General features: G+C 56.9%; 1 protein-coding gene across 5 annotated transcripts; it reads left to right on the forward strand.

Annotated features, from left to right (window-relative positions):
- Nucleotides 1-5,585: 5,585 nt before the first annotated feature.
- Nucleotides 5,586-21,634, forward strand: RIPOR1 (RHO family interacting cell polarization regulator 1). 5 transcript variants are annotated; one of them, XM_011223928.3, is made up of 22 exons: nucleotides 5,586-5,765; nucleotides 13,340-13,466; nucleotides 13,584-13,736; nucleotides 13,905-13,983; nucleotides 14,669-14,692; nucleotides 14,788-14,841; nucleotides 14,987-15,139; nucleotides 15,241-15,304; nucleotides 15,400-15,443; nucleotides 15,522-15,647; nucleotides 16,094-16,242; nucleotides 16,319-16,448; nucleotides 16,531-18,111; nucleotides 18,196-18,317; nucleotides 19,174-19,306; nucleotides 19,574-19,709; nucleotides 19,809-19,970; nucleotides 20,230-20,388; nucleotides 20,521-20,717; nucleotides 20,808-20,891; nucleotides 21,008-21,098; nucleotides 21,241-21,634. In XM_011223928.3, exons 2-22 carry the CDS (start codon nucleotides 13,363-13,365, stop codon nucleotides 21,336-21,338), a joined length of 3,843 nt encoding a protein of 1,280 aa, XP_011222230.1. In that variant the 5' UTR covers nucleotides 5,586-5,765; nucleotides 13,340-13,362; the 3' UTR covers nucleotides 21,339-21,634. The 5 variants fall into 5 exon arrangements, with proteins under 5 accessions (XP_011222230.1, XP_034494121.1, XP_019654430.1 ...); XM_019798871.2 differs by lacking the exon at nucleotides 5,586-5,765 and adding an exon at nucleotides 10,679-12,515; XM_019798872.2 differs by lacking the exon at nucleotides 5,586-5,765 and adding an exon at nucleotides 12,497-12,515 and having other exon boundaries at nucleotides 18,199-18,317.
- The last annotated feature ends 2,524 nt before the right edge of the window (nucleotides 21,635-24,158 follow it).

Consider the following 24,158-nt stretch of genomic DNA (forward strand, 5'->3'; position numbering starts at 1 on the left):
CAGTGAGTGTGATCTGCCACTAGGTCTGAGTGTGAGGAGAGCCGCCGCCGCCACTGCATAAGGCTGAACAGGTTGTGTGCTGCAGGCTCCAGGGGCTACCCATTCACAAAAACAGGACTTGGGGCAAGGGTTTGCCACCTGGAGCTGGGCAGTATTTTGTGGAATGTGCGACTGCAGTGTGGATGCTTCCCACACGGTGGCGCCAAAGACCAATGCTGTACTTCCTAGGCAAGAATGGGCCAAGGCCGGGGTCAGTTCCTGGATCCTCCACCCCAAGATCATCTTCTGATGGGTGGAGGGTGTGACCACAAACAGGGTGACTAGGACCTTCCCCACTACAGTGCCCTCCAAATCTGTCAGAACAGTTCTTCTAGTGGTAGGAACTCAGAATAAACTACACATCACTCACTGCAGCCCTTGGCAAGGGGCCTGGCCTGAAAGGGTCCCAGGGGAGCAGTTCATCCCATGACCTGGGAGAGGCGTAGACGTCCCTCCCGATTGTCCCTTGGGAGAAGGGAGTCAGGAAGGAAGGAAGGACGCCTGGCCCAGCCTGTGGGACACAATCACCCCACCCCAGCTCGGCACTGCTCACAGGCCCCCCTGGAGGCCAAAGCTGGATCAGTGGGGACAATAGAAGAAGCCCCACCCCGCCTGGGGCAGAGTCCCCAGGGAAGTCACCTGTGGAGCCTGGCCACCCTGGGCTAGAAACTTATGCCTACTAGGTGCAGGGGCCGGCCTGGAAATGCCACAAGAAGGGGGGGCCATGCTGTCTTTGAAAACAGTGACATGTTCACTGCCAACCATTCTTTGTATAAATAAATACAAGGAAAAAATAAAACCAGGTGAAATTACAATGCCCAGAGGTGATGACCCCTGAGAGCTCTCCCGACAGCTCTCAGGGCTGGTGCAGGCAGGTTTGCCCTGAGGAGATTCCTGTGACAGGAGAACAAGCAGCTGTCCCTTGAGCTTTCCCCACTCCTCCGTGTTTATTGTGTGGAGAACCTTTCCCTGTGGAGAGATTACAAAACCCTCTCTCCCTGCCCTACCCCAACCTGACCCTGCCGCCTCTCAGACCTCCTCTTCCTCTGCTGCAGCCATGTGATTCACCACAGCAAGCTCATTGCCACCTCCGAGCCATTGCCCTGCTGTTCCCTCGGCCTGAAATACCCTTTCTCTGGATCATTCCATGACTGTTTCCTTTTTGTCATTCACTTCTCAGCTCAAAAGAGGCCTTCCTTGACCACCCTGACTAAAGTAGCCCCTCAGCTCCATCTCTCGACATCACGTCAACCCTGGTTGTTTTCTCCAGTTCTCTCCTCTCTCTCTGAAGTCATCATACTTAGGCTCTAACGTGATGATGATTGGTCTCCTTTGGCTGGAGTGTAAACTCCTTGAGAGCAGAGACCTTGCTTCTCTGGTCTGCCACTGTGTCCCCAGCATCCAGAACGATGCCAGGCACCTAATAGGTGTTTGATCCGTGCCTGACTTCCATTTTCAGTGGCCGCAGAGCATCTCCGGGCATATGTGCACCTCCTCCAGCATTCTGTCGCCCACTGATGGTCACGAGGGATGTGTCGTCCCTCTGTCCCTGGCAAGCAAGCCAGTAATCAACACCCTCAGGTACAGATCTTCTCTTGCCTGTATGACTCTTTGGGATGAATTTCTTGAAGTGGAACTGAAAGAGGGGTTTGTACTTGACATCCTGAAACATTCTGAAAAAACTACTCTGAAACCTCAAACCAATTGCCACTCCCTTGAGAGTGTGCACTCACACATCATCCCTCACTTGCGATCTCAGATGCAAAAAAAGAAAAAAGTGTCTCTTGCTGTTGTTTATATTTGCATTGTATTGATTATGAATGAGACGGAGCCCATCTTCAAATTGCAGTTTTAATGGGTGAATGGATGGGTTCAGTTAAAGCAAGCATCAGAAAAGAGAAGTGGCTTCGGGAATCACGAGGTGAGAGTGGCAAAGCTAGACTCGAACATGGAACATCATCCCTGGCCCTTGCCCTCTGACACATGCATAGGAAGTAGAGTCCGGCCTGGGGCTGGAGGGGAGTGGAGGTAGGTGGCAGGTACAGACATACCCACAAGCCTCTACGTCCTCCCTCTTATCTGCCCCCACCACTCATGGACCCTCTCTCTCTGTCTCACATTGGTGACACAGGAGGTACAGAGACTCAGGGGTGTACCGCCCTGCTTGACAGTGAGCTCCCACGAGCAGGGACCGGGTGGCCCCACCGCTGTCGCCCCCACGTTTGGTCCCTCCGGAGCTGAGCATGCAGCAGGTTGTGCCTGGTGAATGTCTGGTGAATGAATGAATGCTGCACGCTCCGTCCAAGGCACAGTAAGTGGTGGCTTCTATTCTGTCCCTTACAGAAAGCTGGGGAGTGAAGTTGCATACCATGGAGGCTGTGGGGTGGGGTGAAGGAAGCCTCCATTTTTCTGGGTTTGGGGACTTGAACTGCATTACTTCCAAAAGTGGAACTACCCACCTGGGGTTCACTGTGGTTCTCACCACCCTCTGCTGTTTAGTAGAGGGACTTTCTCAGACCAGAGCCTGTCCCTTCAGGAATGTGGACTCATGGTGCTCATGGTTAGAAATGGCGATGGTTCTGTGCTCTGGCCCAGCTCCCAGCCCAGCGCCAAGCTGAGCATGTGCTCAGGGAACCATGGCTGACTCAGAGCTGAATTGATTAGGACTCAGTGAGCTGAGTTGGAGCTCAGACTGTGCCCCTTTGTAAGCACAGGATCATGGAAAGACCCTGCCTTCCCTGAGCCTCAGGTGGCTCCTCTGTGAAATCGGTTTCAGCTGTGTCCTTCCTCACCTGGCTCATGGTTGTTGGGGAGAAGCCCGAGAGGCTTCCAACACCCCATAGGCCCGAGCTACTATCTGTCCTTCAAGGTGCCTAGGCACCTCCCCCACCTAGGGGAGGGGGCCAGATGAAGCCTTAGGTGTCCCATCTACTCACTGCAGCCCCATCCATGCCTGGCCCTGGTAGTCACAGGATGGGGAGCCACGCCTGGTCACAAACAAGGACTATTGTAATGGGTGCTCAGAAGGGTGGAGTGGGAAGCCAGAGGACCCAGGTTTCTTGGAGGAGGTGACAGTTGAATAAGGAGCAACCCAAGTAGAAGGGAAGCTGGGAGAAGAGACAGAGGCCAGAGCATGGGGGCCACACTCAGGGAGCCACCTGTAGAATGGCGTAATGGAACCAGAACAGCCAAGAATGGCAGGATGCGTGGGAGATGAGTAGGTGAGGTCATCTGAGACCAGACCTCCTGGGTCTTGGGGGCTCCACTATGGAGTATGGACTTATCCTGAGGGTTATGGTGAACCAGTATGACCTGATTTATGATTTAGAAGATCATCCAAGCTGTTAGGTTGAGGATAGAGGTGGAGTCAGGGAAGCCAGAAAAGATGGTGGGCCAGGCCTAGGTATGAACTGTGACCATGCAGAGACATGGCCACACACAGAACAGAGTGGCTATTAAGGGCAAGGGAATCATCCATTAAAAGTGGAAATTTTCAGGGAACCTGGCTGGCTCAATCAGTACAGCATGTGACTCTTGATCTTGGGGTTGTGAGTTCGAGCATCACCTTGGGGGTAGAGTTTACTTAAAAAATTTTTTTTTTTTTTCTGGAAGTGGAATTACGGAATTCCAGAATAAGAAAGAATTCCCCGGACAGTGCTCCAGTGAGCCCCTACAATCAGTGCTGCCTCATCAAAGCAGCACTGGCACTGAGCAGTGGCACAGGGACAGCACTATGCCCCTGCCACCCAGGAGCCAGCAAGTTGCCCAGCCCTGAGTGCTCAGTGGGTGTTTGTAGAATTAATAAACAGAGTACTTGCAGTGGGGGGTGAGGTGCAGGGAGGGAATGAATTTGAAACATGTCTTGGAGGTGGATTAACAGGTCAAAAAGGGTGTATGAAGGTGGGGGTGGGAGAGGTGACATTATGGTTCATGAATTTACTCGTTCATTCACTTCATTCATTCACTGGCTCATCTGACCATGTGTGTATGTGTGTGTGTTTAAAGTAGGCTTCACATCCAGTGCGGAGGCAACGCAGGGCTTGAACTCACAACCCTGAGATCAAGAGTCGGGACACTTAACAGACTGAGCCACCCAGGTGCCCCAGCATCTGACAGATATTTCTCAAACTCCTACTACAAGCCAGGGACAGTGGTGACGAGGACTTCCATGGTCCCTGCCCCCACAGAACTTAGAGACCCACAGTGAGGCAGGTTTAGGCGTGTGAGCACATACGGGCCTACATGTGGTGATGAGTGACATGGAGGTAGTCCACAGGACACAGGGAGAGAAAGTAACAAGGACAGGCTGTCTTCAGAGAAGGTGGTCAGCGGATGCCTTGCAGAGGAGGTGACTTCAGAGGTGGGCAGGGACCAACTCGTGCCAGTTTTGAGAGCTCCGAAGAGGCAGGCCTCTGGTTCAGGTGAGAGCCTGAGTGGAGGGTGGTGCTTTGCAGAGATGAGACGAAGGAAGAAGAGACCCTCAGGGGCCGGTCATGAGATCTGGTGGGTCATCCAGAGGCTCTGGAACAGGAAAGGGCTCTGAGTATGGAGCATGGCTTGGGAAGCTCAGTAGTGGGTGGATGGAAGCTCTGGGACTGGGTGGTATAGTAGGATGGGGAAATAAAGAGAACCCCACCCCTGGAAGCAGTCCCCAGGCTCAAGGACTATAGAGAAAGGTGTGTTGCAAAGGAAGGCAAAGAGAAGGGGCTGGGAGGCAGGAGAACTGGGGGAGGGTGAGGTGTCTCTTGTGAGAGCTGGTGATGGAGAGGATATCACTGCCCCTGAGAGCCTTTGGCCCCTACCACAACTTCTGGGCTGTGAAGACCAACCCTTGGAGGGGGGTGCAGATATTCAAAAACCTCTTGAGGTCCCTCAGCCTGCTCCTGTGTATGTCTGTGCTACGTCTAAAGGGGAAGGACTACAGAGTGAAACCTGAAGGGTGAGGGCCTAGAGCTCTCAGCTCTACCTCAGCCCACTCGAGGAGAGAGGCCGTATTCCAGTCCCCTTATTGGGAAGGACTGGGCTCTGGCCCCTTGGGCAACATGTGCCCCAAGCCCCGTACCCAGACCCTGCCATGCTCTGTGAGCAAGGCGTTAGGCTCCCCAGAAGCCAATAACCAATGAGTGGTGAATGCACAGCCAGGTGTCCAATGTCTAGGTTTCAGGCCCTCTTGTCCCCCTCCCAGAAACTGGCCCCATCCTTTCCTCCAACCGACTCAACACAGCAGTGGCCGCTCCAGGACCTGTTTCAGGCGGTCACAGATAGGAGGGCCTGAAAGATCTCTAGAGACCACAGATTCTGAGAAGGGGGCAGGCAAGAGGGGCTCCCCGGCGCACCCTGTTTTGGGATCTGTGTGGGAAGGAATGGGACTGGCCTTGCTAGCAGCTGCCCAGTTCCCGCGGATCCTGAGCGCTGAAAACTCCCACCGCCCTCGCGTCCTCCAGGGCCCCGCCTCCCCGCAGACTGGTGGACCCCGCGGGCCACTGGCCTGCCCCGTTACCCGAGAGGGCGGAGCGAGCGTGGGCGCCTCCTCGGGTGCGGGAGCCGCGGGAGCGCAGTGGGTGGGGCCCAGCGGGCTGAGGAGGAGCGGGGTGGCTGGGCGGCGGGCGACGGGCGGAAGGAGGGGCGGACGCCGGCCGCGGCGACAGCGGCAGCTGCGGTGCGACCAGGCCAGGCAGGGACGAGCGCACGGAGAGCGCGAGGTCCGCACAACCCAGCGCAGCCATGTGAGTGTCACCGCCGTTTCCCGGGCCCGCGGGCAGTGCCGGGGATGGGCGCGGTGCTTCGGGTGCCTCCCCGTACATCCCGGATCTGCTGCCCCGGCTGCGGCCCTGCCCCACATCGCCCCATCCCCGGGACCCGAGCCGCGCGGTGTGGTTCCTCCCCTCCCCCCGGACGCGGAGGACGCCCACAAAAGCCGCCGCCTCTGGGCCTTCTTCCCTCCCAAAGCAAGGCCCAGGCGGCCCTTGCCCCGGAGCTCTAGGGTGGGCCGGGCGTGACGACGGGCCCAAGGCGCCAGCCTGGACGCTGGCAGGGGCGCTCTCCGGGAGCCCCCGCTGCCCTCGCCGCGGGGGAGGCTGAGCTGGGAGTGGGGAGGGGGCGATGACGGTGCAGGCCAGCCTCCGAGATGAGCTAATCTTCCTGGTCCTACCGGTCGGCCTAAGCGGCTTTGGGGCTCAGCCCAAGGTGGCCGATCCTGGCCTGTGGCCGGTCTCTTCGCCCAAATGGCTGAAGCTGGAAATGATCTCCCCCGCCTGTCCCTGGGAATGGGAGGCTCTTGCGGGGTCTCTGCAAGCAGCCAGGCTTGGGCACCCTGCAGAACTGTTTTGGGGAAGGAGCTGCTCACAAAGGCTAGGGATCTGGCTAAGTCTGCCCTGGGCACCCTCTGTCGTCCTCTCCCTGTTGAGGCCTGAGTCCAATCTCCAGAACTGACCCTTCCCAGACAGTTCTACTGGACTGATCCTAATTTGGGTCCAGGCTAGCTGGCGGAGCACCTACTCTGTGCAGTCTCATAACAAATATAACAATAAAGGTGCCCCGGCCACCATCTGTGGGACCTCATCCGGGCCTGCAGCATTCCCACGGGCACAGCTTTCTGAGAAGGGTTATAGCAATCTGACAGATGCAGAAGCAGGCCCAGGGAGATTAAGTAATATTCTCAAGGTCACACATCTGGCATAGGGAGAAGTGGGAACTAGAACCAGACCTGAATTTTTACCATTGCCCTACCACCTTTGTGGCAAGGAGCGGGTGTGGGGAATGAGAATTGTAGAGTGAGATACAAAATACTTCAGCAGGACAAGGAGGCCAGGCTTGGCTTCCACTTCTACCCACCTCTTTCCTCCTGGGTTCTGTGGGGCAGCAGCCAGAGACAGAGGCCTGATTTGGGTGGGGGTGAGGGGAGCATGCAGGGAGCCAGGCTGGGTCCACCCTGGGTGGAAAGGCAGGTGAGGAGGGCGAGGTTCAGTCAACCCTTCACTGTGGCTGGGGACTCCCGAACCTGCCAGGCCCGGCCCAGGGGAGGCCACCAGCCTTCCAGGGCGCCGCCAGCCGGGGAATGTGACCAGCTGACTAGGGAGGGGGCCGGCAGGAAGTGAAGGCACCCGGCTGCCTCCGCCTGGTTCCGGGGTGGGGGGTCCCAGGCCGCAGGCGCGCGTGCGCCCCCCTCCCTCCCACTCAGGCAGCTGTGGCATGACGTCAGCAGCCTGGTTTGGGTGCAGTTGCCATGGAGACAGGGACAGGTTTGGTTAGGGACCCCATTCTCCTTGCAGCCGCCCCTTGCCCCGGTTATTTTTAGTGTCTGTTTACCTCAGTCTGGGGCAGCCCCACGCCTGGGCGGGGCTGGACTGGGGACTCCTGGCTAGGCTGCTGGCCTGGCCTGGCATACCACTGAGCTGGGCAGTGCAGGTGGTGGGACCTCCTGTCCCACACAAGTGCACCACTTTTGGCATAGAGGGTATTGGGGGTGGAGGAATCTGGGGCCATGAAGGCCACAGAGGTTCCATTCCCTTCTGCCTGGAGCTTGCTGTGCTGCAGGCCCCATAATCTTTGGGACCTGGGATCTGTCCCATGTCCAGAACAGACTTAAGGGCTAGCATGAGTCTCTTAAGGTGTGCCCTCTCCCTTAGCGCAAAGGGGTTCAGCTCTTCCTCTCCCCTGCAGGAGGGAAGATCCTGCCTCTCCACCCACTGAAATGATCACTCAGGTGGACATTCTGATGGTCGTTTGGTGAGGGTGCAAACCAACAGTTACACATCCTGGTCCCTGTCAGGGACTAGGGAGTTGGTGGCAGCAGAGCCCTAGTCAGAGAAAGAGAAGTGTTGGGACAGTTAGCCTACTCTGATTCTAACTTACCCACTCGGTTCCAGAATCCCAGGGGTCCCCTTCCTGCCCTGTGCCCAGGGAGCAAAACCCTACTTGCTGAAACAATCAGAAAGTCGGGAAGGGACAAGGAAGATTGTTTGCAGGGTAGGGGAGTTGGAGTGGGCACAGACTTGAAATCTACCCCATTCAACAGCCCAGGATCTGCTCTTCCTATGTCCGGGCAGCCCAGTTCACTCAGCCCCTTCCCTCGGCTCCCTGGTGTGGGACCCAGAGGGCAGAGCAGTGAACCCCACAAACAGGCCTCTGCTCCCAGAGTTCACAGTCTGGTTGGAAGACAGATGCTAAGGGAGAACTGACAACTGAGCTCTGTGGTCTCAGGGATTGGAGGAAGGAAGTTATGAGGCGCCTGAAAGGAGGAACCAGCCCAGGGCAGACTTCTGGAGGAAGAAGTCATAGGGTAAGACTTGAAAAAAGAGAGGGAGTTTTTCAGGCTGAGAGTATGGGAGGAGGGTACAGGAGCGTCGGAGGCTGCTGCTCAAAGGCTGAAGAGCCTTGCAGGCATTGAGAGAGGGTCACGGAAGCTGGAACAGAAAGATGGTGAGAGGAGCAGGGGGAGTGAGTGGAGGACTGGTTGAAGGTATATGAGGGAAGGCACAGAGCCTGAAGGTTGTTGGGGGTCATGTCAGAGAATCTAGACTTTATCCCTGGGGTAAGGGGTCACCCCTGGATGTTTCACAAGAGTCAGAGAGAGGGATGTGAAAGACTTAAGAGTCCTGGGGTCCAAATGTCTGGATTTGAATCCTGGCCCTGCCTCTTACCAGCTGCGTAATCTTGGGCAGATTAATGACATATTAATAACGGCAGTTAGTATTTGTCGTGTATTAAAGTGTGGTAGTGTGTCCACCCCAACTTCCCTACCCCACATTCAATTTTCCCTTCCCCAAACACTCCCTAGAGAGAGAAGTAGCTCATTTCAGACTCCCAACAGCCCCGGGAGGCAGTTGTTATTATGCTTGTTTAACAGAGGGGTATCCGAAGCCCAAAAAGTTAAGAAATGTCATGCCCGAGGTCACGCAGCCAGTTAGCCTCAGGTTTCTCATCTGCAAGATGGGGCTAATAGGATTTACCCCTATTAGGGTTGTTACCAGAATTAAATGAGATGATGTTTGTTAATTAAGCGCAGTGCCTGGCCTATAGAAAGCACTTGACAAAGCACAGTTTTTGGCATTGTCAGATGACTGGAATTTTAAGAAGAGCAATGTTGTTACTGAATAAACAATGCAGGGGGTACCTGTTGGCTCAGTTAGTAGAGAATGCAACTCTTGATCTCGGGTCTTGAGTTCAAGCCCCTCGTTGGGTGCAGAGGTTACTTTAAAAAAAAAAAAGTGTAGGCAGCTGGATTCCCTTAAGAAAAATAAAAGAATGGATCATTGTGGGCTACAGTGGAGACAGGGGACCCATTAGGAAGCTGTAGTAGGGTTCTAGGTGAGAGGTGGTGACAGCTTGGACGCGAATTCTAACTATGGGGGTGGAGGTGAGGGGGCAGATTCCAGAGATGGCAGAAGTGGGTGGCTGAGTGGACGTGGGGGTAACAGAGACAGAGGCATCCAGGATGACTCCTAGTTTCTGTCTTGAACAACTGGGTAAAGAGGTGCTGGGGCTGTCACAGAGAGGTTGACTGGGGAGAATTAAGTTTGAGAAGAAAATTGGTGGATTCAGCTTGGGGACTTCAAATTCAGCACATCCCTAATAGCCCACTCTGCACTGTCACTCAGCTTCCGGGGAGGTGACAAGCAGGCAGTTGGATATAGAGGCCTGGTGCTCAGAAGAGCTTTTTGGGCAAGGAAAAGATAAGGAAGCTGGCAACATTTAGATGGCATTGAGGTGTGGGAGATGTATCCAGCCCAGGAGTGAGGAGGATGAGGCCCATTCTGGGATGATGAGAAAGACGGATCTCCTGTGGGAAAATAAGATGTAGAGACAGAGAGAGAGAGATAGGTGGAAAACCAGGAGCATGTTGTTGCCTCTTGAAATTCAGGGGAAGAAGGGGCTCAAAGAAGAGGAAAAGAGCCAGAGAGTGAAAAGCTTTACTGAGATCAAGGATGAGAAGGGCTAAACCTTGGACACTGGATTCAGCAACAGGGAGGTCTCTGACCAGTCAGGAGAGTGGTAGGTGCGGAAGGTGGACCAGGGTAGGAAGAGAACTTGGTGGTCGTGGAAAGGAAATTGAGGTAAACATCTCTTCAAGAAATTTGACTCTGAAAAAGTGGAACAGAGCGATGGGTGGGGTTGCTGGAAAGAGACGTGAGGTCCACAGAGGGGTCATTTCATTTTGGAGTTATTAGGTCAACTTTATACTAAAAATATATCTACAGAGAGGGTGCCTGTCCTAAGTGTACAGCTCAGCCCATTTTTCACAAGGGAACACACCCACATAGGATCAGGAAATAGAACCCAGATTAGAAAATAATAGAACATTACCTGTACCCTGGAAGCCCCTTTGGACCCCCTTCCAGTAACTACTCCCAAAGGGTAACTAGTATTCAGACTTCTTTCGCCATAGATGAGTTCTGCCTGTTCTTGAACTTCGTATCAAGGGAACCATACACATGTCCTCTCATGTGGTCTTGCTCTTCTTTATGTCTGTAGGATTCATCCATATTGCTGTGTGCAGTTATATATCGTCTGTTCTTTTTGCTGTATAGGGTTCCATTATCTATGATGGCCATTTGGGTAGTTGCCAGGGTTGTTTTCATTTTTTATGTGGGAGTGACTTGAGCTTGTTTGAGGCTTGTGGAGAAAGTCTGAAACACTCATCATCTGTGAGAAGGAAGAAAGATGAGTAGGGCCACACATGAGGATTTCCCGGGTGGGAAATGAGAGCCTGGCCGAGGCTGAGAGAATCACTCTGTGGTTCCAGCTCAGTTGCTGTGTGAGGACCTCTGGCAGCTCCTGCCAGCATGTGCAGACACAGAGAAGGCAGGGAGGTGGGCTGCCCAGCTTTGGTTTCTGCCAGGTAAGAGAGAAGCACAGAGTGCTAGGCATATTAGCAGCAGGTGAGCGATGGAGTGGTGGCTGTGGTTGGGGAGAAGGGTGTGCAGGGAAGAGAAGGTGGAAGAGAGCTGGCGGACAGAAAGGAAGCAGAGGCCTATTGTGAGGTCTGTGCAGGATGGTGTCTGTGAAATTCTGGGCTGTATCTCCAGTGACTGATACATGCTTGGCACAGAGTTGTCACTCAGTGAATAGTTGAATAAATGAGTTGAGGGCTCAAGAGGTCTCAGGTAGAAGACATGGAAGGTGGGGGTGATGGAGAGAGCCTTAATGTTGGAGTCGCTGTGGTTGTGATTTGGGAAAGGGGCATTCCAGAGCCAGTGGTGTTCCCATGGAGGGTGGCTGAAGGGAGCAGAAAGGCTGGAGTTGGGCAGGCAATCCACAGGAATACATAGTTGCTAGTACAGGGGCACAGCACCTGGTCTTCAAGGAGAGAGAGGATAGATAGCACTTCTCAAACTGCGGCCCTTGGGCATCTTGTATCTGAATCTGTAGAGGAGTGGTGGGCTTGTTGGAAGTGCTGAGCCCTGGGCCCACCCCAGCCTTTCGGGGAGAAAGTAAGCAGACCGGAGCATCAAGGAGCAGGAGTATTTACTGGATGGTGGAGCAATCAGCCCTTCCAATGCCCATTAGTCCCTGGGCATGGTAGCTTCTATTTAGGCTGGAGGTGGATGAAGGAAATTCAAGGAAAAGATACTAGGGGTGGGAAAGGGCCAACACCAGGGAGATTCAGCCATGTGAGCGGGTGGCCAGAAGGAGGGGGCTTCATTCTAGGATGTAGCTTCTACTAGAAAGGAGACCCTGGCTGGGAAGTGGGACCTGATCCTCTTCGGGATGCTGGGGAGTGCCTAGACTGAGCACCCCCTCTGTGGATGGTGGCTGTGTGACTCTGTACCTGGTTTCTTCTCTGCTTCCTTCTTGGGGCAGCAACACTTAGTATAAGCTTGGTCCAGTCCCACACTTTTAGCCGGTCTCTCTTCTCAGTCTCCCAGACCCCTCATGCTTAGTGCCTGACTGCCCTCCATTGGCATAGACCCTCCACTCCACACTCAACAGTCCTTCCTTCCACTCCCTCAGCACCACTTACCAGTCTTTACATACTCAGAACCCCAACTTCTAGCCCTCTGTGTCCTCAGTCCTCTCTCAGCACCCCTCTACAGCCACTCTATGAGCCCCTTATTCTAACTGCATCCAATCCAGCCTCCACTCAGGGTCTTCATTCTGTTTATCCCTCCTGATTCACCGCAGCGCTCAATTCCCTTTACCCAAACTCCTAACCCCACCCGAGAGGACCCACTTCAGTTTCCTCCCCCAAGGGAACCCCCAGGCACCCCTCCCAGAGGCCGGCCAGTCCCAGGGCCCCCGTGCCCCCCCTGGTCGAGCCGGTCCCGCCCCATCCCGGCGGGCTGAGTCAGGCGGCAGGAACTGGGCGGGGGGCGGCGCCAGGAGGAGCTGAAGCCCGAGCCGGAGTCGCTGGGAGCGATCACGGAGCCCAGCTCGGCCAGCACCTAGTGGCCCTGGGCCTGTGGGGACACGGGCGGGAGGGCAAGCGCAGGGGGTGGGGAGCTGTCCTGGACCTACCATGAGTGCCAAGAAGAGAGGTAGGACCCGGCCTGGGGCTGCGAAGGCTCTGGAGCTGGCCCCAGGGGGTGTGGGCTGGACTCTGGGGGCCGGGGGCACATGTTTCGTCGGAGCAGGGTGGGGGTCTGCCGAAGATCCCTTCCTGTTAAGGGCGCGGGCGAAGGTGTCCATCTGTGACTCAGTTTCCAGGTCGGAGTCACCGGAAAGCGGCGGAGGCAGGGCACTTCTTGGCATTGCCCCCCACTCTGGGAATCCCCCGGCTGCTGGGTGCTGGGAGGGCTCTGGCGTCCCGGCGCCTGCAAGCCAGTGGGGGCTGGAGGGGAGCAGTTTACGCGGGGCGGGCGGGTCCCGAGAGCCAACCCCGCGCCTGCCTGGCCTGTCGGGCAGCTCCGCTGGGCTCAGAGCGTGCACCCCGCCCGGTGACCTCCCGCAGCCCGCGGGGTGGGGGCGCGGGAGCTCCTGGTCACTGTTGCGGGGGGGGGGGGGGNGGCAGGGCTGGGGAGCCCGCCCCGCCCCCGGGTAAACAGGCGCTTCCGTACATTCTTCATGCGCTCCGCCCCTTTCCTGCCCCTTCCCAGCCAGGGGAGGGTCCCCGCGCGACCCCCCTTCCTGCCCTGCGACAGGCGGAGCCTGCCCCTCTGCAGGAAGTGGGGGCCGAGCCGAGGCCACGCTGAGTCCGAGGCCGAGTCGCCCGGCCGCCCTGTCATTAGCGCCGGGGCCGACGGGGTTGTCGGAGTCCCGGCGTCAGGCGGTGTCCGGCAGGACTAAGATACAGAGGCCGGGCCTCCGGAGGGGGCTTCAAAAGCCTGACTGGCGCTGGACACCCGCCCTCGCCACCCCCCAGGGAGCCCCGCGCGGACTCATTCCATGATGTCCCTGTCGGTGCGGCCGCAGCGCCGCCTGCTCAGCGCCCGGGTCAATAGGAGCCAGTCCTTCGCAGGCGTCCTCGGCAGCCACGAGCGGGGGCCCAGGTACGCAGCCGAGGGGAGCTAATGGGGTCAAGAGAGTGTGACAGGGTTGGAGCTGGGTGTGCAGTGAGGGTTTGGGGATTCCTTCTTGTACCTTTCTGAGTGTAGCCTCTTCTTCAGGAGCTTCCCGGCCTTCAGCCCCCCGGGGCCCCCACGGAAGCCCCCAGCGCTCTCCCGAGTATCCAGGATGTTTGCAGTGGCGCACCCAGCCCCTAAGGTCCCGCAGCCTGAGCGGCTGGACCTGGTGTACACTGCGCTCAAGCAGGGCCTGACGTAAGGAACTCCTCCCATTGCCTTATCCCAGGACCCCTCCCTAAGCCCTCATGCCCTTTCTGCGAGTGGGAACCTTCCCCAGACTCATATCTTCTTCCCACTGCCTGTACCCTGGGCAGCTGGAGGCTGCAAAGGTAAGCTAATTCTTGTAGTCGCCCCTTTTCCCAGGGCCTATTTGGAAGTGCACCAACAGGAGCAGGAGAAACTCCAGGGACAGATTAGGGAGTCCAAGAGGAATTCCCGCCTGGTGAGTAAAGGGTTGACAAGGATGCCCTGGACTACTGCTTTTGCCCTTGTGGTATGGGGGACTGGGTAGCACCAGCCATGGGTGACATCAGGGCTATTTTCTAGGGTGACTTAGCCCAGTTGTGACTAGAAAACAGGATATCGGGAAAGGCTGGGGCTGGGCAGGTTTCTAGCCCCACCTTCCCCAGGCTGTGTACTTTCTGCCTAGGACCCAGTATCTGCCCATGGGACCTTTCAGTGGGGTGGGTCAGACTCCACAGATATGGACAACAGGAGACTATATTGTAGTAGTACTAATAGACAGTCCTGGTTCTTCTCCACGAACAGGTTAGGGCTTCCTAGAGGAGGAAACACCTTTGCTGGGTCTGAAGAATAGGAGCTCCCTGGTAATGGGAACCTCTTCCTAGGGGTTGCAGGAAAGAGAGTGGGCCAGGGGAGGGATCCCAGGGAAGAGGTCAGAGGAGGGGTACAGGAGGGGTCCCAGACCATATGTCACTAACATCCAGCAAAGGCCAGGCATGTGGGAAGGTGGGTCAGTCCATGCTTTGAGTGGAGTGTCTGTGGACTATGGTATGAGGGGGAGGAAGGCTGTGCAGGAGAGGAGTTAGCTGGGTCTGGGTAGACAGGTGCCCCTCTGGAATCCTTCCCATTGCCTCCTAAGTGCCTCCTCTCATCCTTCCCTGCAGGGCTTCCTGTATGACTTGGACAAGGTGAGTGTGTAGAGAATGGTGTGGGAAGAGGTTGGTACATGGGGAAGGTTAAGGTCTCTGGTCCTCTGGCCCCTCCTGACATACCTCTCCCTCAGCAAGTCAAGTCCATTGAACGCTTCCTGCGACGGTTGGAGTTCCATGCCAGCAAGGTATATGTGCAGCATGCATGTGTACACCTGAGTAGGGCGGTAGACTGGTATCACAGGGAGGTGGCAGGGGGAGTGCTAGGCCCTGGGTGAGCAAGCCGAGTAGTGAGTCTCAATTCTTCCAATACCACCCCACTCATCTGCCCAGATTGACGAGCTATATGAGGCATACTGTGTCCAGCGGCGTCTCCGGGATGGTGCCTACAACATGGTCCGTGCCTACAGCACTGGGTCTCCTGGGAGCCGTGAGGCCCGGGACAGCTTGGCCGAAGCCACTCGAGGGCATCGCGAGTACACAGAGGTGAGAGATGGGTGTCCATGAGGCAGTGGCACAGGGTATAGCAGAGCTGGGGAGAGGGGACTGGTTCTTGACCCCCTCTTGTCCCTGCCCACCCCTCTCAGAGCATGTGTCTGCTGGAGAGTGAGCTAGAGGCACAGCTGGGCGAGTTCCATCTCCGGATGAAAGGTACTAAGTGATGGGGGCACACTGGTGATGGGGACGGGGAACTGTGTGCCTGAGACCCCTCAACATGGCTCATCTCCTTCTCCCCCGATTCCCAGGGCTGGCTGGCTTTGCCAGGCTGTGTGTGGGCGATCAGTATGAGGTATGAGAATGTGCAGGGAAGGGCTGGGATGGGGGGGTCACAACACCAAGGGCTCCCTCACCCTGCCTGTTCACCTAGATCTGCATGAAATATGGGCGGCAGCGCTGGAAACTACGGGGCCGAATTGAGGGTAGTGGAAAGCAGGTGTGGGACAGTGAGGAAACCGTCTTTCTTCCTCTACTCACGGAATTCCTGGCCATCAAGGTGATGTATCTGCCCAGGACCACAGGGCAACATGATCCTGTGACTCCTTGATCCTGTGAACCCCTCATGACCCTAAGACCCTTACTGTTGTAACTCCCACTGGACTTCATGGCTCTGTGAATATATGACCCCCATGACCTTCATGATTCTGTGATTTTCTCATAATCTTCTAATCTTGTGAATATTTGATCCCTTGGACCCACATTAGTCTGTGACCCCCATGACCTCAGTGACCCTATAAACTCAGACCTCTGTGATCCCCATGCTCCCAGGCTGCTTTAATCCTCCATGGCCCCATCACTCAGTAAATTCCAATCCCTGCAACCTTCTCATGGCCCCATGACCCTGTGACTGTCATATAACCCCTATACATATTCAGACTTTGATCTCCCACAACCTTATGACCCCTGTACCCTTGTGACCTCATGATGCATTCTTGGCTACAGGTGACAGAACTGAAGGGTCTGGCCAACCACGTGGTTGTAGGCAGTGTCTCCTGTGAGACCAAGGACCTGTTCGCTGCCCTGCCCCAAGTTGTGGCTGTGGACATTAATGACCTTGGCACCATCAAGCTCAGCTTGGAAGTCACATGGAGGTTGGTGTGGCTGAGCAGCTTGGGGGACAGGTCCAGGGGGCCTGTAGCACCTGCTAACACCCTCTTCCTTCCCCAGCCCATTTGACAAGGATGACCAGCCCTCAACTGCTTCCACTGTCAACAAGGCCTCCACAGTCACCAAGCGCTTCTCCACCTATAGTCAGAGCCCACCAGACACGCCCTCACTTCGGGAACAGGCCTTTTATGTGAGTCACAGGCCAGGCTTAGGCCCCCCATCCCCCAGGGGCTCTCTGGGGTGGTCCTGAAATGCCCTTTCCTCTCTCCCAGAATATGCTGAGGCGGCAGGAGGAGCTAGAGAATGGGACAGCATGGTCCCTGTCATCTGAATCTTCAGACGACTCATCCAGCCCTCAGCTCTCAGGCACTGCCCGCCATTCTTCAGCCCCCAGGCCTCTGGTGCAGCAGCCTGAACCTCTGCCCATTCAAGTCGCCTTCCGTAGGCCTGAGACCCCTGCCACTAGGCCCGTGGATGAAGAGGGGGCCATGGCCCCAGCTCTGGCCAATGGGCATGCCCCCTATAGCCGGACTCTGAGCCACATCAGTGAGGCCAGTGTGGATGCTGCCTTGGCTGAGGCTGCAGTGGAGGCTCTGGGTCTAGAAAATCTTGCTCAGGGACCTAGCCCGCCTGCAGACCCAGATCCCACCCATGGGGAGCAACCTGGTCCTGTCCCTCTTGCTGTGGACCCTTGCCGTTCTGCCACAAGCCCCACCCTCAGTACAACAGGCCCTGCTCACACATCTACAGACCCTGCCCTATCTGCACATCTAGACTTGGTTCACAAGGTCACAGACTCTAGCTCTTCTGAATTGCCAGGCCCCACCCACACCACTACAAGCTCTACCTACAATGCCATTAGCCCTAGCCGCAGTGCTTCAGGCGCCACTCACATTACCACAGGTTCCACCCACAAGCCCACCGTCTCTACCCCCTCGACTACAGGCTCTACCGCCAGTGCCGCAACCCCAGCCCAGACCACCACAAGCCCCACCGACGAAGCAATGCTTTCCACCCTCACTACTGTAGGTCCTACCCCCAATACAGGCCCTGTCCAGACCACCACAAGCTCTACCCACACTACCGCAAGCCCTACCCATACTACTGCAAGCCTCACCCATACCACCATAAGCCCCACCCACACTACTGCAAGCCCCACCCATGCCACTACAAGCCCCACCCACACTACTGCAAGCCACGCCCATATCACTATAAGCCCCACCCACACTACTCCAAGCCCCCCCCATACCACTGAAAGTCCCCCTCATACCACTACAAGCCCTACTCACAAAGACAAGTTGTCAACTCACACCACTACAAGTCCTACCCCCAAAGCTAAGGGCCCAGTCCAGACCACCAGAAGCCCCACCCATCCTGTCACAAGCCCCACCCTGATAACTGTAAGCTCTTCCACTTCTCTAGGCCATGCTGTGCTTCCCAGTCCCTCTGCAAATACAGATCCTACCCTCCCAGGCCCCCACACCCTGTCCTGCAGCTACCCAGCCTCCACTCCTTGCACTCAAGCAGAGCCCATAGTCCCCAGCACCTCCTACCCAAGTCCTGCCTGTTCCAGTTGGGAACCCCTCACAAGTCCTTCTCCAGACCCCCCAGAGCCCATCCTTCAGAGCCCATGTCCCCCTCCCTCACCTCTAGCCCCTGTGGCCCAGCATTTAGACTGTAGCCCCACCATCGCCACCTGGGCCCCAGTTCCAGTGGCAGCTGGAGGAGCTGGGGGTAGGAGGCTGGAAGAGGCCCTGGGGGCCCTAATGGCTGCCCTGGATGACTATCGTGGCCAGTTCCCTGAGCTGCAGGGCCTGGAGCAGGAGGTGACCCGGCTGGAGAGTCTGCTCATGGTGAGGAGGGCTGGGTGGGCTGCAGCAGCACAGGGAGGGCAGCCAGACAGTGGGCGGTGGCACTGACTCCCTTCACAACCCCAGCAGAGACAAGGTCTGACTCGCAGCCGGGCCTCTAGCCTTAGTATCACTGTGGAGCATGCCCTGGAGAGCTTCAGCTTCCTCAACGAGGATGAAGATGAAGACATGGATGGTCCTGCAGACAGGTGAGGAGGGCCAGGTGAGGGGAAAGAGGTAAGGTGAGTGCCAGGTGAAGGAGAAAGGCCAGAGGGGGGGAACAGGTGAGGTGGGGGCAGGTAGAGCACACCGGGAGAGCAGCAAGACTGGAGGTGGGCAGAAGGGGATGCACTTGCCAGCAGGTGCATCTGTATTCACCCCATTCCCCCACCCCGTGTAGTCCTCCTGTGTCCTTGATGCCTGTTTCTAACCCCATCTGTGTCCCCAGTGCGTCTGACCTGCCTCCTTCTGGTCCCTGCAATGCCTGCCTCTCCTGCTGGTCCCCCTCAGCTTGTGATCCTCCAGCTCCTCCTCTTTCCCCTCGCCTCACCTTGGATCTACCCTATGAACAAGCCCTTTCAGTGCCTCCCCATGCACCCTGGGTCCCCCAGCATCAACCCAGGCTTTCCCGGAGAACCCAGCCCTGTGGCTCTCTGTCCCAGAGCGGCCTTTGCCAAATCCCGGTCAAGGGTTATGCACAGCCCCTCCTTCCTCTGCTCCTGCCCAGGTTAGGGCCCTGTGCCCTGCACCGTTTGGGCCATAACTCCTTGCAGTCCACATTGTGTAGACCATCCTGCCTGCAACCCTGTTCCCACCTGTCCCAGCCCCAGAGTTCCCAACGGTTGTAGCTGGAGGTGGTAAAAAGCAGACGGACCCTGGAGATCCCCACTACCATCAGCTGGTCCTAGTCCCTTCCTCCTTCCGAAGTCCTCCATGAACTTACCCATTGTCTGTTGTCTGTGCATCGTCTGTCTGTTCTTCCGTTCTGGGATGGGGTGATCTTAATAAAAATATACTGGTGACCACATGGCGCTTCTGTGGTGGTTGACCCCATTTTTCTCTCAGGCCCCCAGACAGCCTGGAGCCTGGGGCAGAGGACAGCCTCGACTTACCCTGTGCCCGCCCCCTCAGCACAGAGTGTCCAGCTCTGGACGCTGCCTTGGTCCAGCACCTGTACCACTGCAGCCGCCTCCTGCTGGTGAGGCTAGTGGTATTCCCCCACACCCTCTTTTTATAGCCCCTTATCCCAGGGAGCCCTGCACTTCAATCCCAGCCCTCCATACCTCCTCTGACATCCACTCCCCTCTGCCCCAGGGCCCAAGCCAGCGGTTGGCTCTTAGTGGAACACCTCCCGTACTCTGGCTATCCCACCTCTCCATGCATGCTGGGACTTGTAGTCCCTGGGCTACACCCTCCCCAATCTTTATCCTGAGGTCTTAGTTGCTTGACCACCCCTATTCTCCAGAAACTGGGCACATTTGGGCCCTTGCGCTGCCAGGAGGCATGGGCCCTGGAGCGGCTGCTGAGGGAGGCCAGAGTGCTGGAGGCCGTATGTGAGCTTAGCAGGCGATGGGAAATCCCTGCCACCTCTGCCCAGGAAGGTAAAGGCCCTGTCTGCTCGGAAGCTCCTCCCTTACCCAGCCCCATCTACATGCCCGTCTGCCTGCTCTGTTGCTGATGCTGTCTGCACCTTCTCATAGTGGTGCAGTTCTCAGCCTCCCGGCCCGGCTTCCTGACCTTCTGGGACCAGTGCACAGAGGGACTCAGCCCTTTCATCTGCCCTGTGGAGCGAGTGCTCCTCACCTTCTGCAATCAGTACAGTGCCCGCCTCTCCCTGCGCCAGCAAGGCCTGGCTGAGGCTGGTGAGTGGGCTGCCTACCTGCCCCCTCTGCCCTCCTTTCTCGGATCCCCAGTGATGGGACCTCAGGAAAAGCCAGGTCAGCCCACACAGACCGGCTGAGCTGAGCACTAGGAAGAACTAGTGAAGGCTATTTCCTTTGCACAGAACGACCCAGAGGGGTGGGGTTTGGACCCTGGACCTGAACCTGGGATAGGAGCATTCTTCTCTGTAAGGGCCTGGGTCAATCCAAATCCTGAGGCCTGTGGCACTGCCTCCCACAGTGTGTGTCAAGTTCCTGGAGGATGCCCTGGGGCAGAAGCTGCCCAGGAGGCCCCAGCCAGGGCCTGGAGAGCAGTTCACGGTCTTCCAGTTCTGGAGTTACGTCGAAGCATTGGATAGCCCCTCTATGGAGGCCTATGTGACTGAAACCGCTGAGGAGGGTGAGGCAGAGGCCCTGACCACAAAGCAGCCTGACCCTGTGGGTGGGTCTGAAGGTGTGGAGGAGAGCATGAGTGTACGAAAGACCCCAGCCCACGAGGCTCCACCTTGTCCCACCCCTCCCTTTCTTTCAGTGTTACTGGTGCGGAATTTGAACTCAGATGACCAAGCTGTTGTGCTGAAGGCCCTGAGGTTGGCACCTGAGGGGCGGCTGCGAAGGGATGGGCTTCGGGCCCTCAGCTCCCTGCTGGTCCATGGCAACAACAAGGTCATGGCTGCTGTCAGCACCCAGCTTCGGAGCCTGTCACTGGGCCCTATCTTTCGGGAACGGGTGAGAGTCAAGGCAGGCCTTCCTTGAAGCAAAGGCTGGGGCCCTAGGCTCCCAGTGTCTGGCTAAGTCTGCCCTCCCACCCTTACCCAGGCCCTCCTGTGCTTCCTGGACCAACTCGAGGATGAAGATGTACAGACGAGAGTGGCTGGCTGCCTGGCCCTGGGCTGCATCAAGGTAACCCCTGCCAACCCATTTCCACATTCACACCCCTCGTGGCTCCCTCAGCCCTGGGCCCTGGGCCTTTCTCACCTGCTCCACTGGGCCCACCTCAATGTTCTCTCCCCTGGTAGGCTCCTGAGGGCATTGAGCCCCTGGTGTACCTGTGCCAAACGGACACAGAAGCCGTGAGGGAAGCTGCTCGGCAGAGCCTGCAACAGTGTGGTGAGGCTAGAAGATGGGAGATATGGGTCAAGTCAAGTTCTGGAACATTTTGGCCGTTGGGAGTTGGAGCGAGATGGAGTCAGGGATGGGAGGGCCGAGATGGGGCTAGGATCACTCCTGACCCCATCCTTACCTATTACAGGGGAAGAGGGACAGTCTGCCCATCGACGGCTGGAGGAATCACTGGACGCCCTGCCCCGCATCTTCGGGCCTGGCAGCATGGCCAGCACAGCTTTCTAAATTCCCTACCCGCTGGCTTCCAGTGCCCCTTCCCCTCACTTCCAGGGCTTACCAGGCACTGGCAGGGAGGGTGAGGGCTGGCTCCAGATACCTCTCCCCCTCCAGATTCCCATCAATGAAAATCTAATATATTCTTCTGTTGCCCTTGGGTTGGTAGAGTCAGTGCCTGCAGTCAAGTGCCTCCCAGCCTCGGCTCAGCACACTTGCCACAAATCAGTGTCCCACCACATCCCTTGGTTTTATATTTTATTTACAGAGTTTTACAGAAAATAAAAAAGCAAAATGCCTTTCCTACATGGCCTGGCCTGGTGCACTCCCGACCCTCCACTCCAGCACACTCTGGCTATGGCGGTTCTTGACACTAGTGTATCTGCACCCCGAACTGTGACAATGGCATGCATGGGCTTTGGTCCTGGAAATTCAGGTAGAAGAGAGCCCAGAGGCTGGAACTGGGATTGGAAAAGAGAGCAGAGAAAGAGGGTGGTAGGGTGTTGCTGAGGAGGCCCAGTCTGGAGACTGGGGGTGCCCTGGGCCTGGAAACTATGGGACCAGGCTAGAGCCAAACTCTGGAGTTGGCCTACAGAAAGCCCAGAGGTGCCCGTCCTGGGAATGGCTCCCTAGCAGCTAGCTCCAGGTGACCTGAAGGCAGAGGAACCAGGGAGGAAAAAGCATGGTGAGAGCTGGAGCTTCTGGCCAGAAGGGGGCAGCAGAACCCCGTCAGGGAACGCCAGGCTTCTGGGTCTATCCCTCAGCCTCCACAGCTTCCTACCAAGGTGGCTGAGCTGAGAGCAAGGAGCTCTTTGAGGGCTGGATAGGAAGAAAGAGGAGATCCTTGCAGAGGGGAAGAGCGGGCCTGGAAGGCAGGAAATGCAGATAGCTGCCCCCGTGACCCTAAACAGCAAGTCCTTTCTCTCCCCAAGCTGCCTCTCCTCTCTGTAATAACAAACCTGACTGAACCCTGAGCTCCCCACTCCTGACAGCGGGCAGACTGCTGCTTCAGGAAGCAGGGCTCCAGGGAGAGGGCTCACCTCTTCCCAGAGCTGCCTGGCCCCTGAGTGTGTTAACCCCAGAAGGCTAAGAATTCTATGGGGGGGGGATAGGATTTCAGGGTGGCAGCCCTGTTACAAAGAGGGCCTGAGGGAGGCCCAAACCCAAGGCTGGACAAACAGGCTCTCTACCCTTCCTCTCTCCTTCTGAAGCTTTCATTATTATTCAGGGGCAAGGAAAGCAGGCCCTCCCTACTCCCTGACCCCATTCTGGTGTCTCAGTGCCTGTGGTGTCAGCACAGCAGTGGGACACACTGGGGAAAGTGTGTGCGCCTGCACTCAAGAGGAGACAGTGAGGTCCCAACAGCCCCCTGGGGGAGGCTGGGGGCGGGGAGGTGACCCAGATCCCCAGGGAGCCCTGCTCCCCAGTGTTTTAAAGCTGTGTATGAGGAGGTTTGGCTGGGCCTTTAACCACCTGCTGGGGAAGCCAAGCTGAGCAGAAAAACGGCCAACAGGAAGGAGCACAGGAAACACCTGTGTGTGGATGCAGGTGGCTCATTCCAGAAGAGTCAGGGCTGGGGTGGGGGTGGGTGTGGGGGCGGAGGCGGGCAGACAGCCCTCAGCACACGGGCACAGCTCTGTGCTCCCTCTGTAACTATGAAGGGTGGCATGGAGGGGGATGGGGGATGGTGTGCAGCTCAGCTTTTTGGGTGGTTGGCTAGGGTGGAGGGGATGGAGAAAGCAAACAAGTGATGGAGACCAAACCAGCCCAAAGTTGGCTACAGCTTGGGCCTGCCCCAAGGGCCCCTGCAGGAAAGTTGCAGTCCCAGAACCACCCCAAGGAGCCCCTCAGGCCTGAGGCCCCTCAAGAGGCCCACTGGTAGGGCAGAACTGTCCATTTGGATTCAAAGTGTGCGTAGCCTGTGTGGTGGGGAAAGAGGAAGTGAAAACTGGCTGACCAGGTCCTGGGAAAGTGCAGACAGGGGTGACTGGGCCATCACGAGCTCACAGCTCAATCCACAGGAGAGAACAGGGCCTGGGCAAGAAGTAGAGGATGGAAAAATATCTCAGCCAGAGGTCAAATGGGGCTGTCACCAAAAATCTGAGTGGCCTGCTTTCCAGTGCTGAGAAGGATAGGGCCCCTCTCTGTCCTCTACAAGGCGAGTCCTTAGACCAGAGCCTAATATGCAGCTCTAGCTGAGGGTGGGTTCGAGGGGTCAGGAACCAGAATGAGGACACCATGAGCAGAGCCAGGTACAGGTGAAGTACTGTCAAGGCCAAGGCAAAAAGAGCCTCAGGCCTTTGCCTCATCAAGCCTGCCTAGCTCAGAATTATGTGGATCAACCCCACAAGAGCCACTCAGACCCTCTCCATAAATGCCTTGAGGCCAGGCTGAATGGTATCCTACACCTAGGCCCATGTCTGTGAGATAGTGGAGGGCAGGGAGAACCTATCCTTCCTCTTGTACCTTCGCCTCCCCCCAACGCACACACAGCCTCACAAGTGCTTCCCCCCCACCTCCCACCCTGCTGTCACACAGGTTCAGGGAGGCACTCATTCCTGCTACCCCAGGTGATGGGAGTAGGGGTTCTGGTGACACCATCAGGAGTCAAGGCACCAGGGCAGGGAAAGCCTATACCCAGCTGTCCTGCGGAGCCTGTGCCAGCCTCTGTGAGGGGACAGAGGAAGTGTGATACACTGAGGAGCGCCCCATCAGTCAAGTCCATCAAGGCCACAGCCATGCCTTAGCCATCGTCGTTGGGGCTCTCCCTGGACAAAACATTTAAGTGTGCATTGCAAAAAAGGGACCAGGCTGAGGTAGTCCAGGATAGAG

This window comes from Ailuropoda melanoleuca, chromosome 12 (genome assembly GCF_002007445.2).
Source record: "Ailuropoda melanoleuca isolate Jingjing chromosome 12, ASM200744v2, whole genome shotgun sequence".
In the NCBI taxonomy this organism is placed as follows: Eukaryota; Metazoa; Chordata; class Mammalia; order Carnivora; family Ursidae; genus Ailuropoda; species Ailuropoda melanoleuca.